At 49.2% G+C, this 17,777-nt stretch overlaps 1 protein-coding gene across 4 annotated transcripts in view; it reads right to left on the bottom strand.

Annotated features, from left to right (window-relative positions):
* Positions 1-16,824, bottom strand: part of GDNF (glial cell derived neurotrophic factor) — a 28,409-nt gene extending 11,585 nt beyond the window's left edge. The window contains exons 1-2 of one of the 4 annotated variants that reach the window (XM_060400487.1): positions 16,493-16,824; positions 11,844-12,020 (exon numbers count right to left, since the gene is read on the bottom strand). In XM_060400487.1, the coding sequence (XP_060256470.1) occupies positions 11,844-11,994 (151 nt within the window). In that variant the 5' untranslated portion in view covers positions 11,995-12,020; positions 16,493-16,824. Of the gene's footprint in view, positions 1-9,658; positions 9,942-11,843; positions 12,021-16,492 lie in introns of those variants that run through there. The other 3 variants (XM_060400488.1, XM_060400486.1, XM_060400485.1) reach the window with 3 other exon arrangements.
* Positions 16,825-17,777: the final 953 nt, after the last annotated feature.

Genomic DNA, 17,777 nt, shown 5'->3' with positions numbered 1-17,777 from the left:
ATATGTAGGTCATGCTTTGACCAACGTGACACATACTTATGAGCTATACCATGTCTGGACTGTTTATTCTGCAATTTAAGAAAACATGCTTAGGTCTTAGAACTTGGTGGCTAGAATCATCCACGGCAACCGCTGCCAAATGGATTGTGACAGTCCCACAGCTTGTCCTGGAAACTGTTCACCTTGTTTTTAATCTGACCTTCCGTGACCTCTGAAATGTGCAATGTTGGTCTGGGAGAATGTTCCAGTTCTCCAAAAAATTCAAAGTTCTGTCATCTGCTATTTAAAAGTTTTGATTTTGCCACTCAATTGAAAGCATTTTAAAAAAGCGCCCCTGGGTCCCTAAGCACTAGATTCCCGAGGTTATCTTGCACTATGTAATGACTGCCCTGGGCTCCCTATTTTGGACAGAGTATTCACCTAGCATTACATAGGCCATCGGTCACTTCAAGAAGGGTCCATGGCGTCTATTCTATGAACAGTCACCAGCTGAAGCCATTTACTAAGTCATTGTGACCACTCCTGGAGCTACTGGTGTATTCTCTTCGTGACCAGTGGTTGGCTGGCAATAAAACATGACATGGGTTTATTTGAAAAGTATTTGTGTTGTAAAAACACTAGTGTTTTGTCGTTTAAAAAAGTATTTCTGGATCCTCTCAAGGCAGAAGAAAAGACCAACCAGTTCAAAATTCAGAAAAAGGAGTTCTGGGTATACTGTTAAAGGCCACTTTGCCCAACCAAAATGCCATTTTATTTACCATCTCCACCTACTTTGACCAACATCACACGTACCTCTTAGAAATACCATTTCTTGACTATTTATCCTACAATTTAACTAAGAAAACTTATCATCACTATAGTTGAAATTACCCCATGAATACAAATAGCTCAAAAACTTTCACTCAGGAAGGATGGACTATATTCATTTTGTTATTCAGATTCCAATTGCTCTGATTTCCACCTATGTGGTCCATGCTGTTATTATAGTGATGTTAATAATTTTATGGTAATACAGAAATGGCTCCCCTGAGGGGAAAAATGTTCATTCTTCTGCTTTTAAGTCAGGAAAACATGCAGTAGGGTGTCCATTTGTCAGCTAATCCATGAATACCTGGTGTGAGCTGAAAGCACTCCACAGCCAGCTATAATCACCTCATGCTCAAGAGTGCACACCAGGGGCCCTGTTACTGTCCTTACAAAACACTTTATGGGGAGGGTGAGAAAGTTACCCAATGAAACTAAGCACACACAAAGAGAAAATAATCCCTTGTGGTGTTATCAAAGGTGGGTGGTTTCTCAGGGGAAACCCCAGAGGAACCTGCAAAGCAACGGAAGCTTACTCCCTCCTTCCCAGAAGGCCCTGTCTGCAGTCCGAGAGGCCTGGCAATTACACTGGGGCCTGCATCAACTTTCCTGGGCCTCTCCCCACTGGGCCAGCGGAGCACTGCTGTCGTTTAGTCGCTCAGTCATGTCCAGCTCTTTGCGACCCAGTGCACTGTAGCCCACCAGGCTTCTCTATCTATGGGATTTTTCAGGCAAGAATACTGGAGTGGGGTGCCATCTCCTTCTCCAGGGGATCTTCCTGACCCAAGGATTGAACCTGGGTCTCCTGCATTGGCAGGAGGATTCTTTACCACTGAGCCACCTGGGAAGCTATTAACTGGGCATTGGGTAGAAGGAACTCGAAGGGCTGGAGAGACCTGGGCAAGAAGAGGAAGGACTGAAAAGCTGAAAGGAGAATAAAGAGGGTGAAAGGGAAGTGTTCTCTATCATTCTAGCCTGCCTGATGGATTCCTGCCATCAGAGTGAGGAGGGACTCTCTATCCCTCAGTGAATGACTTTACTGGACTCTCAAGGACTCTTCAGGTAATTAGCTATAAGTATCATTCAAACCAGTCAATCCTATAGGAAATCAGTTCTTAATATTCATTGGAAGGACTGACGCTGAAGCTGAAGCTCCAAGACTTTGGCCACCTGATGAGAAGAGCCGACTCATTGGAAAAGACCCTGATGCTGGGAAAGATTGAAGGCAGGAGGAGAAGGGGATGACAGAGGATGAGATGGTTAGATGGCATCATTGACACAATGGACATGAGTTTGAGCAAACTCCAGGAGATAGTGAAGGACAGGGAAGTCTAGCATGCTGCAGTACATGGGGCTGCAAAGAGTCGGACATGATTTAGCAACTGAACAGCAATCATTCAAAACCAGCTGCATTCAAAACCTCCACTCCTGACTTTTCTCCTCCCTGACCTTCTGACACAGCCAGGAGAGGTATGCAGCAGTGCACTGCACTGGCAGGAAGTGGTCACGTGGTCCCAAGGTAAGTGTTGGGTTAGGCTTTCCCAAGCCCAGTCTGGCTGAGGTGCCTATAACTTTGTGTAACCCCGACATCCCCCTAAAATGGGGAGCATTACTTGGAATGGGAGAAAAGTTTTTAGCGTAGGGCCTGGAGGCATTTAACAAATGGCCCACAAAGTAAGTCCTATAGTTTTCACATACAGAGTACCCTGAAGGGGACGCAGACACTGGCCCCTTGCTCATCCACTGTGTCCCACAGAGCAGAAGGCCTGGGGGCCCTGGCATGGTGGTCTGTGGGCAGAAGGAGCAGACCCATCTTGGGAGTCTGGGCTGCCTCTTCCCTCTTCCTAGGAATGCCCTCAAATTAACCATGCAAACCTCAACTGACTCCATGAACAATATTTTGCGTTCACCAGGGCACTGGTCAGTGTCTTCAGACTGTGGCATGTATCCCTCAGGGGGCAGTACATGAGGACTTTCTAGAGTCTACGGGGAATTTTAGAAGAATTCATGTCCAGATCCATAACTTCCACATGTGCTGCATTCTAAGCCCAGTCCACAGACAAATACTCCTGCAGCCAGTTTTATGATCACCCTTGGACTTCCTCAGACAGATGCACTTCTTGCCCATCTCACTCATTTTACCACAAGGCACTGTCTCGTGGATAGATACCTGTAAGGACAGTCCGGGTGTGCAAGGCTCCTTGGGCTAAACTGGTGCTGGTGACTCACGATGTGAAGACACGTCATCAAGAACACAGTGTTCCAAAGATGTGAACCTGAATCTAATCAAGTGCCAACAATCCCACAAATGCAACCAGAGGGGCAGTCTGCAGAACCGCAGGCAAGACAGCCTGGACTTCTCAAAATGTTGTAGGGGGAAAAAAGGGTTGGGAGCTAATTCCAGATTAAAGGAGAATAAACAGACACAACAATCAAATGCAATTTGTGACCCCTGATTAAGGAGAAAAACTATGAAGGACATTCTTGCCAATTGAGGAGATGTGACTTTGGACTATCTATTGGATAACAGTATTGTACAAATGTTAAGTTTCCTGAGACTGATAACTGAATTGTGGTTACATAAGGTAATGTCCTTGCTCCTTGAAGGTTCACACTAAACTATTTATTGTTAGGTTTGAAAGTAATTCTCAAATGAAAAAAAAAAAAAAGAAGCAAAATGCTAACAAGAAGTCCGTCTTGGTGAAAAAGACCCGTGGGTGTTCATTGTACTATGAATATTTTACTAAGGAAAAGTCTCATATGAATAAATCAGGAAACATCAAACTGGGTGGTTCCATATTTCATTCTGGTCAGGCAGTCATGGCAAGGCATGATCTGCTTGTCGGTCCATGCACCCACCCATCTATTCATCTTACAATTAGGATCCAAAAGGGTAGTGGTTGCCATAGATGCAGACTAACATGTGTATTTGAAATGAAAATGAAGTTGGACCTTTTCTGATGAAAAAAATCAATGTATTTGAGCTGATACATTTGGATAATTTCCCACAAATCGAATAAGCTAAATTTGCAGCTCCAAAGTTTTGCCAAAAATATTGAAGCACATGTCTAGCTGCCAAATGGTCTGGAAATTACTTCTGCTACAACCATTTAAACTTGTTGGAAAATTATAGATGTTACCTTAGGAGTGTGTGCTAGTTTTTCAACATAACTTTTTAGGTTTGCAAGAAGAAAAGTTTTAAGACTTTCAAAACTAGGCCTTCCAACTCAGTTATCCTATAAAATCATTAAAAAGTGGGTTTTATCTCTACTGAGTTAACCAGTTGATTCTCAGTAGAGACCTAAGATCTGCTTATACAAATCCACTCCCATTCCCACAGAGGCGGCTGTTCTGGCTGTGTGCTGTTGTCCTTGGCTTCCCATGTGGACACTCCCTGCCCTGGGCAGAACAGAAGCCATCTGAGAACAAGTACCCCCCTGAAGGCCTCAAGTATTTGAGGAGACCTCACTCTGTCCCAAAGAGTTAGGGAGCCTCCCCTCATTGCAAAAACCATTGATAGTTTAGGAGTGTGTGAAGAAATACACGTTTCTCTTTCTAAAATGTCCTGATTTGGATTCTGAAGTACCATGAATAAAATAACCCTAGGTACACTCTGGCCCAAACAGGGATCAAAGAAACGGCCTGGAGGAAATAAAATATTCCTTGCTTCGGCTAATTGATTTTCCTAGAAATACATGTTTCAGAGAGTGAATGTATTTTTAGCAAATCAAGATTTGTGTTTTCTTAATCTACTAATATGAGAGTGCAGTCTGTATTAAGCCAAAATTACTGGTTTGGGGAGTAAAAGTTTGAAGTTTGAATTCTGGCTTCATCACTTACTAAATTTGTGACCCTGAGAAAATCTCTAGGTCTCATTGCTTCATCTGTGCAATAGGGATACATAACATCTCTTACCCAGTACAGCTCAAACTTACTCGATTTTAGGACAATACATGAAATCTATTTAAAAAATAACAAATGCTGGAGAGGGTGTGGAGAAAAGAAAACCCTCCTACACAGTTGGTAAAGGAATGTAAATTGGTACAGCCATTATGGAAAACACTACAGAGTTTCCTCAAAAAACAAAAATTGAGTTTCTGTATGATCCAGCGACAAAACTGTAATTCAGAAAGATATACGTGCATCCCTATTTTCATAGCAGCACTATTCACAATAGCCAAGACATGGAAATAGCCTAAATGTCCACCGACAGATGAATGGATAAAGAAGACATGGTGTGCACGCACACACGCGCACACACACAGGAATACTACTCAGCCATTAAAAAGAATGGAATAATGGCATTTGCAGCAACATGGCTAGACCTAGAGGTAATCATACTAAGTGAAGTAAGTCAGAAAGAGAAAGACTAACAACTATGATATCACTTATATGTAGAATCTAAAATATGACATAAATGAACTTATCTATGAAACAGAAACAGACTCACAGATGTAGAGAACAGACTTGTAGTTACCAAGGGGGAGGGGTGTTGGGGAAAGATGGGCTAGGAATTTGGGGTTAGCAGATGCAAACTATTATACATAGAATGGATAAAAAACAAAGTCCTATTTGACAGTTCAGGGAATTATATTCACTATCCTGTGATAAACCATAAGGGAAAAGAATATAAAAAAGAATACATATATGTATATATAATTGAATCACTTTGTTGCATAGCAGAAATTAACACAACATAAATCAACTATACTCAATAAAATAAATTAAAAAACCCTATTTGTTAAAAATTGGGTTACTACATGAAAAGCAAAGAGGCGTAATGATACTAACTTTATTTTTTGTTTTTATTTATTTTTAATTGAAGTATAGTTGATACATATATTCTTTATATATCTACTCTTCTTCAGGTTTTCATTATAAGTTATTGCAAGATATTGAATATAGTTCTTTGTGCTATACAGTAGGTCCTTGTTGGTTATCTATTTTATATACAGTAGTGTTCCATGGAGGAGCCTGGAAGGCTGCAGTCCATGGGGTCGCTGAGGGTCAGACACGACTGAGCGACTTCACTTTCACTCGTTGGAGAAGGAAATGGCAACCCACTCCAGTGTTCTTGCCTGGAGAATCCCAGGGATGGGGAAGCCTGGTGGGCTGCCGTCTGTGGGGTCGCAGAGAGTCGGACACGACTGAAATGACTTAGCAGCAGTGTGTATCTGCCAGTATCAAACTCCTAGTTTACCCCCTCCCACCTTTCCCTTTTGGTAACCATAAGTTTGTTTTCTAAGTCTGTGAGTCTATTTCTGTTTTGTAAATAAGTTCATTTGTATGATACTAACTTTAAGTTTTTACTTGTAGCTTTTCACTTGTTAACAGGGTGATTCAATTATGCCCATGCCTAGACACTTTTTAAAAATAAGGGCACACTTTAAAATGAAAAATATGCCTATGCTATAGATTCATGAAGCCTGGGGCTTGAATAATTTTTGCAGCAAGAAGGCTTAGCAGTGAGATCCCACTTGCTGCCACCTGCCTGCTTGAGATACCCCAGTGGCACCCCGCTGCCATCAGAAACAGAGCAAGCACCTTCTTTTCCTGGATTTTACAGCATCTCATAATCTGGGTATCACCTACAGAGATAGCCTAAATTTCACACCACTTCCCGCCACCTGTTCTCAGTACTTGGCGACTGGTCTGGCCTCCTCCTTGTATCCACCACCTGCGCCTTCCCCATATCGTGATCACAAACTTGCCTGTGCTTCTCCTTGGTCTGGAATGTGCCCTTTTTCCTTTTCCTTCCTTTCTTAACACACATCTTTCAAGTGCTAGCTCAAATCCTCCCTCTCCACCGAATTGTTTCCTGCTATGATCTCCAAATCCTAGTGACTTCATCCCTAGGAATTCTTACCATGACCACAGCTAATGCACATGCCTCGGTAGACATAGCTATCTGTTGGACTGACAGTCCGCCCACCCACCCACCCATCTGCCTATCCATAGTTTACAACTAGATCATAAGCTATTTAAGTCCACAATTTTGCCTTTTAGATGCCCACACAGCACCTAGAGCATGAAAGATATTTAATACTTGCTTCCTGATTGAGCTCAAGTGATTAAAGAATACATTTTAATTGAATAAAGAGGCTATCGACCATTAAGTGCTAAATAAACCAAGAAGAAAGGGACATTTGGAAGGGAAAATGCTAGAGAGCTTTTATTTTTCTATCAGTGAAAGGAGAATCTTCTGAGAATAATTCTTTGGCTGTTGGATCGGCCTGAAGTCCTAAGACTGGCCAATTCATATTAAGCCTGAAATAGATTTCTCTGAACAGCAACAGTTTGAAATAGGTCTTCAGACTGAGGCCAGAATGAGATGTTGGTCTCAGATCTTGAGTGAGGAATCAGTGTTTCCTAAAAGCCTGACATGGGATTTCTTGATTCCAAGCACCTCATCCCAAATGGCAGAGCCCCCTTCCAACTTAGGGACTTTATTACAGTATTGTCTGTTCATACAGTCCCTAAAACAATAATTTAAAAAATAGATGGAGAGTGCTTATTTATTCTGAACTCTGTATCACACAACATTAGATTTGAAAGCCTAACATTTAACTACCTTGTTGCATTAGAAGGTTTCTTAGCTGGATATCAATAGGCTGAAAGTTTACTAAATTCACTAACAGTCTTCTGCTGGGGTTTGTGAAACAGCTTGGATTAAATATCCAGGTGGGATCACTTAAAACAGAAATGCTCTATCTCAAGACAGGGAGCCTCCAGCTCACAGCCTCCTTGTTCCCTTACATGTAAGGATCTTATGGTGTCCTGGCTCCCTTCTCCCCATAGGGGACATAGAGGGTCTCCCTAACATGACCATGGGAATCTGGTGGGAAAAATTCCGTAGAACTATGTGGGCTCGGCAAATGGGGAAGGGAAGAAGCTGTGAAACCTGGGAAGAGCCAGGGGGAGCTGACCCGGGGGCAGAATCCCACGCAAGGCTGGCCCAACTGACTGACTGTGGGGCCCAAAATAGCCTCCCCGCAAGGCCTGCATTTCTTCCACTCTCTGTACTTTGTTGAGCTGCTTGAAATTCCACCATTTAGAGCAATGTCTTGGCAGAGGCTGAACTGAAAGCCTGGGACGGGAGAAAAGGCCCTCACCGGGTGCGTGTTGGGAGGAGCAGCGTGGCTAGTACGATGGTTGTTTATGGGGCATGGGCTTTACAAAGCATTGCCTCATGTAACTCTGTTCCCAGCAGCCCCGGGAGGCAGGATGAATAGTGTTCCTATTTCACAGATGAAGAAACTGAGGTTTGGGAGCTGTTAAGTAACAGTTAAGTGGCCAGGCTGACTGAACTGATGTGAACTTGAGCTCTTGCTTTTTGAAACTCCATGATTTCTCGCTCTGTGTCCCCCTTCTGCAGATTATGGGAAATGACAATCTGGGAAGAGACTGCAGCTTCACAATATTGTGAATCATATCTCAAATTGATCAAGGTTACACAGAGTTTTGTGGGTTAGTCTGAGAACTTGATGGCTTGATTTGCAAGACTGTTTCTCTAGGAAATTTTGTGACTTGCTGCCAAACCGGTAGAATGGATATTACAATGCATTGTGGATTACTTGCAATTATAATTTAGCAATGCTCAGTGTTTCTTCTAGTTGATTTCTGGTCACACAAAGGCCACCTTTTCTGACCAAGGTTTAGTTTTAGTTTACAATGCCACCAAATTGCACCACACCCTGTACCTTTATTAGATAGTACATTTTGTGAGGACAGGGGCTTTTGTCTGTGTTCTGAGGATTCCCTAGCCCTAGGACAGTGCCTGGCACACACAGGCATACATTAATTACTTGTTGAATGAATAAGTGCTTTTAGATCACAAAGTTTTAAAAAGCACGTGCGTTTTATGCTTTGTGAAACACATTTAGAGTTATCATGCACAGCTGAGATCTGGTATATGACTATGATTAACAAACCTTTAAAAACTTCAAGCAACCCTGTTCAACACAGTTTTATTCATTAGTTGAAAACTTTCCTCCCATATAAAGTATTTTCTCCTAGGTAGCAAGGCTGAACACTCTGCAATTCAGTGGTTTAGAGAAACTCAGGTTCTGGCTTTAGCAATCTTCCTCCTGCCATCATGGAACCCTGGCATTTTGGATAAACTGCTTTACATCTTTAGGCCTGGGAATTTTAGGGGCTACCTTTCAGCTCTGAAATGCCATGACATCTGTGCACAAGACCTTCTAGTTTCACCTTTTACATGCCTCAGGCCTGCTCTAATCACTCGTTAGTGAAGACACAGGTAAAAAGCACAATGATAAAATAAAAACCAAGATGGTGAAACGGAAAAGTCTTGGATGACCAGAAAGGAAAACCACGCGTCTTTAAGTTTAGACAAGTTTGAAGCTGCTACAAGAAGCAGCCACAGCCCATGAACTTTATCGTCAACCTCTGTGCAGACAAGTGGGCCAGTTACGAATTCTACTTGGTTAGTTCAACATGTGATAATGGTAGGAACAAGATTCTGGCTGCTTCATTTACATCAGAACCAGCAGAATACATGCGATCTCAAGGGGGAATGTGCAGACAGGGTGCAGTCCAGCCCCCTTTGAACAGTACAGAATGACTGACTCAGGTAGCACGAGAGCGCCTTTGCTCAGTTACTAAGTTCCAAGCATTCCAAGAAGAGGGATCAGTATTTATGGCACTTTCTATTTTCAAATGATGAATGACTTAATGTTTTCTACATAAGCCTTAACTGCACGGTGTACAGTGCAGGATATAAATGTCAGCACTGTGACAGGGGCATGTTGACACTGGTTGAGTGTTCAAAGTCTGCACATTGTCTTTATCCTGCCTTCCCCGCACTGACAACTTGCTACCGAATTGAACATACCTGGAAAGAAGTCAATTTGGCTTAGAATGCAGCTCACTTTCTCTTTGGGAACATTTCTCTTTCAAGGATCTATTGGGTCTTCCCATAGATAAAACAGAATCGGGTGTGCTCTGCTGGTTCAAATGTAAATACAGTAGTCAGAATCTTGTCCATCGATACTACTGATACTACTGATGACTTAGTATCAGTTTTGGAAAAAACCTCCCTTCCCCCACAACTCCCCCACCCCAATCAATAAGATTAACGTTACCTTGCTTGCTTTGTGACTGGCTGGACCTTACATGAGGCACAGATTTTCTTAGGGTATTATCAAGGCATAGGGATTCACCTGACTGCACGTTAGACTCACCTGTGGAACACCTAAATCTCTAGTTGCCCAGGCCACACCCTAAGCCAATTAAATCAGAATCTCTCTGGGTGAAGCCCAGCACCAGTAGTCACTAGAGCTCACCAGGTGAGTCCAGTAAGCAGGGGTCTTATGAGTCTCTTCCCAAAGGAAGGTTAGGGTGGAGCGTGAAGGTTGGGGTAGGCCAAATCTCAGTCACTGGCATGTTGGCAATGCCTTCCTTTACTGTACAGTTGTAAACTGTTCATTGAGTTTGGCAGTAAGTAATTTGTCTGAGGTGACAAAATTAGCCAAAAGCAGAGCCAGAAGCAGGAGCCAGCATTAAATAAGCCTAGGTAGACAGGATACTAATATGTTATTAAATTTCCATGAACTAATCAGCTTCATAATCAGGCACAGTCATTTTTCCTCCAGAGCGCCTTGGTGAGAAAACTATTACCTTACACTGGGCTCCTGGTCCTCTGACCTAGGCTATTTGAATGAATGAAAAGCCATTTAGCCATCATGGGTACTGTTCTGAAGACTATGGCACTAAAGCGCATTTTAAGTTTCTACTGGAGAAACATTATATACACTAGGATAGAAATTTGTGGCTGAAACCAAAACCTTTAAAAATAGGTTTATACAACTAACTGACATACACTCTTGGAACAGTTACTTCAGTTTCAAGGGAATCAAACTGTGTTCTCTAACCCTAAGTCACTCTTGAAGACTTCATTTGTCTTAGAAAAATGCACTTTTTCTTGGGACTTCAGGAAGAAGATGCTTTTATTGTAATCAAGCATAAGATAAGCACATCACATTTCCTGGGCTACTTTTAGCCCAAGGCCACAGGTTTGGGGGACTCCAGCATACAGCTGACTTTGGAGCCCTTTCCAGTGGTGCCTATGATCACAATAATTTTCAAACGCAGAATAGGGTAATAGAAATGGGGAGTAGCCAGCATGGTTATGGCTATGGTTTACTGTTGCTTTAGTTTGGGGTTATGCAAATTTTCTATTCCTCCCTAGTAATCTCTAACTTGTGACGAAGCATATTCTGCTTTACGCAATAGATAAACTTCTCAAGAGCAGAGGGTAGATTATATCAAATCATAGTTGACATGCCCTGATAAACTGCTAAGACATTTCGAGAGGCAAATCACAGATTTATTTTCCAATATGAATAATCTAGTCTTAAGAGTTAACATTGTCATGTGTGGAGTGAACTACAGTTTTTTGTTATTCCCCCCTAGCCCCAGCCCAGCACTATTTATCATTTTCTTTCTAGAACCGGAACTTTCCTGAACACACTTGACACTGCCCAGATGCTTGTTCTGGAAATCAAGGCCTTTCTGTGTTTTCTCTGACTCTGGCATGGTTTTGTGAAACCTCAGCCTCTTCCCTTGCAAGGGCAGTTTAGGATGGAAAAGCAATTGTTCTCAATTCAGCATAGCCAGGCACACCCAAACAGAGATAGAGGGCTTTGGAACAAAACATGGGTGTGAGTGAGTGAGTGAGTGTGTGTGTGTGTGTGTATGTGTGTGATGGGGAGGCAGAGAAAAGAGAACAACTGTGTGTTTTCCTGTGGTGGTGGTAGTGGTGGGGAAAACAGCTGTTGATCGGAATCTAAACGAGCAGCAGAAAAGTGTGTTACCCTCTGTGTTGGGCAAAGCCAGCGCGTGCCATACACAGACTAGGTGTTGCAGCCTTGGGGCACCAGCTGGTGGCGGCGCACCGGGAGGGGGCTCCGGCGCCTGCGCGGCTCTCCCCTGGGAGGCCACTCTGCGGCCGGGGCTAACTTGGGGGTGCGTGCGGGCGGCGGGTGGGGTGACCCTTGCAGGGAGGGAACGGTTCTTACAGTCACTGCTCAGCGCGAAGGGCGCGCGGCGGCGGCCGAGGGAGCGGTCTTCGGCGGGCGCCTCGGGAGGCCTCTTACCGGCGGGCAGCGGGAAGGCGGACGCGGTGTGGAGCAGCACCAGGCAGACAGCCACGACATCCCATAACTTCATCTTAGAGTCCCGTCCGGCCGCGGCACCTGTGCGGGCGGGCGGGCGGGGGCGCAGAACCGGGGAGAGCACGTTAGGCCTGGATGCTGGGGCCCGCGCGGGTCCCCGGGGCTCCCCTCCAGACTTGGCACCGCCCTCCTTCCGGACCGCTGCGGCCGGGCGCTTCCCAGGCACCCCCACCCTTCTTTCCTTCCCAGCGCCCTGCCTGTCCCCGCTTCGGGGTGCGCCTCTCCGGCTTCCAACAGACAACTGCTTTTTTCTTCCGCCATCGGATCCCAGGATTTCGGGGCAGGGCTGCTTCCCCCCGCCAGTACCAATACGACGACAGCAATACTGGCGCGCAATCCCATCCCCATTCTGGGGGGCGACTGGGCAACCCTCACCCTGTGCTCCCGCCCCGTCCAGTAGCTCCCACAGACCACCCCCACCCCTCCCCGGAGAACGAGCGCTGAACCCAAGCAAGAGACTAGCCCGCCCGGGGTCCTGATCCTGTCCTCAGCTAGCGGGGCAGGCTCAGTGGCACCACGAACCCTGCCCAAGCTTCATTCCTGCCATTTCAATTAGTGTTTTGTCGTCGGAACAAGAAGCCAGTGGGGACTTAAAGACTTTGAGGCTGATCAGGAATATCTGTGTTAAGCTCCTGAACTTTCCAAAGTTTCAACTCGGTTTAAAATACGACTTCCACTTCTTAAGGTTATGAATATTAACATATGAAAAGGCCTAACCACGCATAACGTAAGGGTTCAATAAATGCTTTAGCGTTACAGTTAGGGAGGGATTGCCTCGGTCTTGAAAATGTTCGTGGTGTACTCGAATACACTCTTTATTTTTACATTTTTGCAAGATTCTGGCCTTAAATCCTTTCCCCTCGCAGAGGGGTTTCGAGCTCCCCACCCCGGGTCACAGTCACTCCTGGACGATCGTACCCTGTCGGGGACGCTACACAGGAGGGCGGGCACCAGAAGGTCTAGATCGGGAAAGGGCGCACGGTGGGGGCTCAGTTCCTCTTAGAGGGCTCCGTTTGGCTTCTCAATCCTCGCACCCCTAGAAAGGAGGGTCACGCAGTTGAGGGCGGGTGAGAAAAGGGGTACTCTCAACTCAGGGCCCAACTCCAGGCAATAAGGAGACGGGGTCGGGGGGAGACCCGGGCACCTTGAGGTTCCTCCCCAATGGCCAGCGTTCTAATTTCCAAGGGCATTCTAAAGTGGAAATTACGAGATTCGTGCAGTTGATTATCCCCGTTCCTCCAAGTAAAAGAGATTCTTAGGAAAAGCTCCTTGAACTTTTTCAGTGGAAGAGAGTAAGGCAGTTCCCAGGTAAAAATAAAAACCTCGACCCCATTCCTCTCCATCAGTCGCCAGGAGCTCCCGCCTCCCTTCCAGCAACCGCCCCCACCCCCATCTCTACCCAGAACGCCCTCGGGGTTCCAGTGCAGGCCACCCCGGGAAGCGTTTAATTCGACCGCCACCTCCCACCGCTGCGGAGACGAATGCATTTTCCATTCCTTGGGGGTCTGTTTGTTGGGCAGCTGTTGGGCTCGGGGAGTCTGTAGAGACCACGAGCTCCTAAACCCTGAGGCTCCCGGCGCTCCATGCCCCCCTGGCTGGTTTACAAAGCCGGGGAAAAGGAAAGGCTCTGGGTTGAGGCGCGGGGGCCCCAGGCAACACCTCACCCAGGCCGTGCAAAAAGAGCCCTGCGAAGCGCTCGAGCAGAGGCGACGCTGGAACGCGAGGCCTCCTGCCCCCTCGCCCGGGTGCCAGATCGCCGGCGCGTGCGAACTGTCTGGCTGCCCGGAGGGGCAGGGAGGCGCGCGGTTAATGCGCTGTCCCAAATCGCGGTGCCCGCCGGCAGGAAGCGACAGAGGCACCAGGTTTCCCTTCCTCACTAAGAGGGTTTTTCCTTTTTTTTTTTTTTTCTTTTTTTTCTGCTTGGCAGGCGGAGGGTTTTTTAAATTGGACGTGGAGATCCTCAATTAGAAGTGTGACGAAGCTGGCAAAAGAGGACACAGAGGAAAACTCCCCGCCTCGTCCAAAGGAGGCTCCCGCCCCCGCCCTCTGCCGGTTGAAAAGAGCTCGCCCACCTCCCGCGGGCGAGAAGGGCGTCTTCTTCCCTCTGAGCACCGCCCGCGCAGGCTGTAGTCAGAGCGGCTTTGTAGTTCCCGGTGTTTGCCGGGCGGAGGGAGTCTGGAGGCTGAGCGTTCACAGCGGTCTAAGGGGAGGTTTTTCCCAGATCCCCGTGGGGTCCCCACATCCCCACCCCCAACACACCCAGTGGCTTCCCTGTCGGTCTCTTTATCGCTTTCTCAAAGCACATCTGTCCGACGTGTTTCTGCAGCAACCGGCAGTCTCTGCTACGCGCGCCAACTGCCCAACGCACTGCCACATGCGGTAATAAACAAGATCTCCTCCGCTAGGTGCCCCCGCACCCGTTCCGGTACCCCACAGGCTGGTCCCTCTCTGCGTCCAGCAGAGCAAAAGGGGAAGTCGCGGGCACTGGCACCTGGTGATCCTCAGGCCTGGGGCGGAAAGGACGGACGCCCCAGGGAGCCGGACTGCGGGACTCGCCGCCGGGCGCTTCTGAGTTCCCAGCACCAGGGGGCACCAGAAACCGCCGGAGTCCCGAAGCGCCCACGCGGCGGGGCGGCTGCCTTGCCACTTTAAGTATAGAACCGCTGCACGAACGCTCTCCACTACCCCCCAATCCTCTCCAAATCCAAATTACCCCCCGGAACTTTTGGATATCCTCACCAGCATCCCTGCTGTTCATCCTCTCCTACCGCTCTTATCCTCTCTCCCGGATTTTTCTCTACCCGCTTCACTTAAGCTGGTTTCTCGGCAACCTGGTTTTTGAACTCCCCCTCCCTCCCCCGCGTCTCTGTGACAGCCTCGCCGCGGGTAAGCGCTCCCGCCGCCAGTGCCCCCGCACTTTCCCGTGTCTGGCAGGCTGGGAGGTTTGCCCTCGAGATCCAGGTCTCAGGAGGAGAAAAGGGGAGGCGGGAGTGGATGGGTGGGGGCGCGCTGTAACTCGGAGGCTTTCTTTCGGAATACGGACAGAAGTTGCTGAAAGATGTATTGCTTTTCAGCTGTGCCTTGTATCCTGAACTGACGGTGGACTTACTCAGTTGGGCCCAAGACCGCAGTAGGGAAAAGAATGAGCCACGCTTTCTGCAGACAGTCTGGGAATGGGTCAAGGGCCCGAGGCCGTGTTTCAGATCCAGAATGCACCCGAACCCCTTGCGAGAATGGGCTGGGGACGCTGCGGGCTCCTCGGACACCTGACACTTGTTGTAAAGGCGCTACTGTCCCTGAACCCTGCCAAAGCGAAGATATGGCGAAACTCAGTGCAAACCCGGTCGCCGATGGGCGGAAGCCCAGAAGCTCGCATTGGAGCTTTGCGGGTAGAGGTGCGTGCGCGAGGTTAGCAGTAGCATCTCTTCCTTGGAGTACTTAAGTGAACATCGAAAATACTGTGCAAGAGTCGAGTGCGCTCTAACATATCCGCGGCAGCGCCCAGGAGAGTTGTGTTTGCCCCCACCAATGAGCAAAAATTTTGCGAGCACCGGGTTGGGCAGCTCCCCCGGAGTGCGCGCGTCGGCTCTGCAGACCGGTTTGCCACCGCCGAAACCAGGGAGGCGCCAGAAGGCTGGGGAGGTCCGCGGAAAGTTATTTCCCGCCCCGAGAGGGGCTGGAAACCAAAAGGCGGCGAAATCAGCCCTGAGGTTGTGCAAGGTAGTGGTGGAGAATGTTAACTGGGGAGGTGGCACAGAGTGCAGGAGAAAAGCGGTCATTCAAGTCATCACTTAGATGGCGTAGGGGAGACCTTGAGGCTCGAAAGTCTGTTGGAGACGAAGACCCAGGTCCTGGGCTATCCCGGAAGCCCCTCGCTTAACCTCGACGGGGATGGTTAGTTGAAATTGCGGGCTCATACAAGTAACCGGGTTCAGAAAAGGGCGAGGAATGTAGATTTGCAAGACGGCTCCAGAGAAGATGAGCGCTCTGTTTTTAGGTCCTCAGCACCTTTAGCAGCAGCCCCTCCCGGGGCCTACACTTTCCCTCGGAACAGACCAAAACAAGTTACACCCCAGTAATGATATCTATGCAGCAGCGCCTCCACAGAGGACCCAACTTTGGCAGTGGTGGGTTCAAAGACGATCCCAGCCCGGCACCTTCCCAGGACTTGACAGAAGAGCGCCCCGCCGAGTCGGGGAGGGAAACTGTCCCTGTCGAATACCTCGGGGTCTAGAGAGAGGCATGAGGGACCCCAGAGATCTTTGCCCACGTGGAAAGGCAAACTGTCCCTCTGCAAGGCCAGCCTGTCTCCAGTTTAACTTCTCTTTCTCTGTCCTCCCAGTGTCTCGGTTCCCTCTTAGTCTCTTCTCTTTCTAGACCCACTGCCCGTTCTGAGGTCCAGCCGCGCCCCCCTCTGTCTCCAGCGCCGCGCAGCCCGCCGCGCCCCGCAGCCCGCCGCGCCAGCCTCCCCTTAGGCCCTCTCCCCCACTCACCTCGGATCCGGTCTCCGCAGACCCCCAGCTGGACATTAACTCCAGGAGCCCCGAGTCCCAGCCAGGAGACCCATCCGGGCCGAGGGCAGGAGCACGGAGCCCCGCCCAACAGGTTAGGGGCGCGAGTTCGCAATCCTGGGGCCGTTCCCGGCAGGGAGGGCACGCAGGAGGCGGCGGCCAAGGCTCCAGCCGCCGCCGCCGCCGTGAGAAGGGCGAGGGATGCCGACAGCTCCCCCGCCGGCTCTCCGCACCCCCAGAAGGCAAGGTCCGAGCAGCCGCCGCTGCCTTGGTTGGGGGGTGACAGGGCTGCGCGCGCCGCGCTCTCAGCCGGGGCCGCGCGGGCGCGGGGCGCGGCGGGCGCTTCAGCGGCGGCGGCCGCGCTCTGCGCCTTCTTGGGGCGCCGCGCCGGAGAGCACGAGACTGGCCGGGCTGATGCTGCCGCCGGAGCTGAGGTCTGGCCTGGAAATCCGAACGAGACACCACGTCAACCGGCGCCGAGAGTCCCGCGAAGACATGAGGGCGCCAGGAGCGCAGGCTGGTCCTGGAGAGCCCGGGCCGGGGGCCGGGGTGGGGGAGGGGAGGCGCGGGGCCCCGGGAGGGGAGGGGTCGAGCGGCGGCGTTGGCGGGGAGGGAAAGGAGAACAGCGAGGAGGCGCCCGAGCTCCCGAAGCGGGGGGCTCCGGGTGCGAGTGGGTGACGCGAGGGGCCCCTCCCCGGGGTGCAGGGAGAGAGCGCTCAGCGCGTGGAGACGCGGCCGGGCTCGCGCTTCCTCCTCGCCGGGAAGATCCGGAGGAATGTGCGGAGCTCTGCGCGGACCAACCGAAGGGGGCAATCCGAACTTGACCGCGGCGCCCGCGCCGGGCTTCGCCCTCGCGCCTAGCTCTCTGAGCCCGGGCTCTGTCGAGTGGAGAGCTGCACTGGGCTTTCCTCGCGCCTGTCGAAGGCTTTCCTTCCACCTCGATGTCTAGCTTTCTGGCTTTTCTGCAGGGCAGAAGGCAGTGGCGAGGAGAGCTGCTGCTGGCCGGAGTTCTCCAGCACTACGAAGGAGAGATGCGCAGCGGCCCAGGGAGGGAAGCCGAGTATTTGCCAGGGGACGCTGAGACTGGAGCAGAATTTATAGGGCTCTCACTCCGTGACGTGCCCTTCAGTGGCTTTTCTGATTCGCTTTCTGACCTAAACACACATTAGTTTATCCCCCATGCTAGGGCCAACGCGGTCTCCACATATCTGCTGGCTGAAGTCAGAGGCTTTGCATATCATGTATTACACGGCAGGCAATGAAGAAG

This window comes from Ovis aries, chromosome 16, assembly GCF_016772045.2.
Source record: "Ovis aries strain OAR_USU_Benz2616 breed Rambouillet chromosome 16, ARS-UI_Ramb_v3.0, whole genome shotgun sequence".
Classification (NCBI taxonomy): Eukaryota; Metazoa; Chordata; class Mammalia; order Artiodactyla; family Bovidae; genus Ovis; species Ovis aries.
The sequence above is the reverse complement of the archived record's forward strand: the minus strand, read 5'-3'. Positions and strand labels throughout refer to the sequence as shown.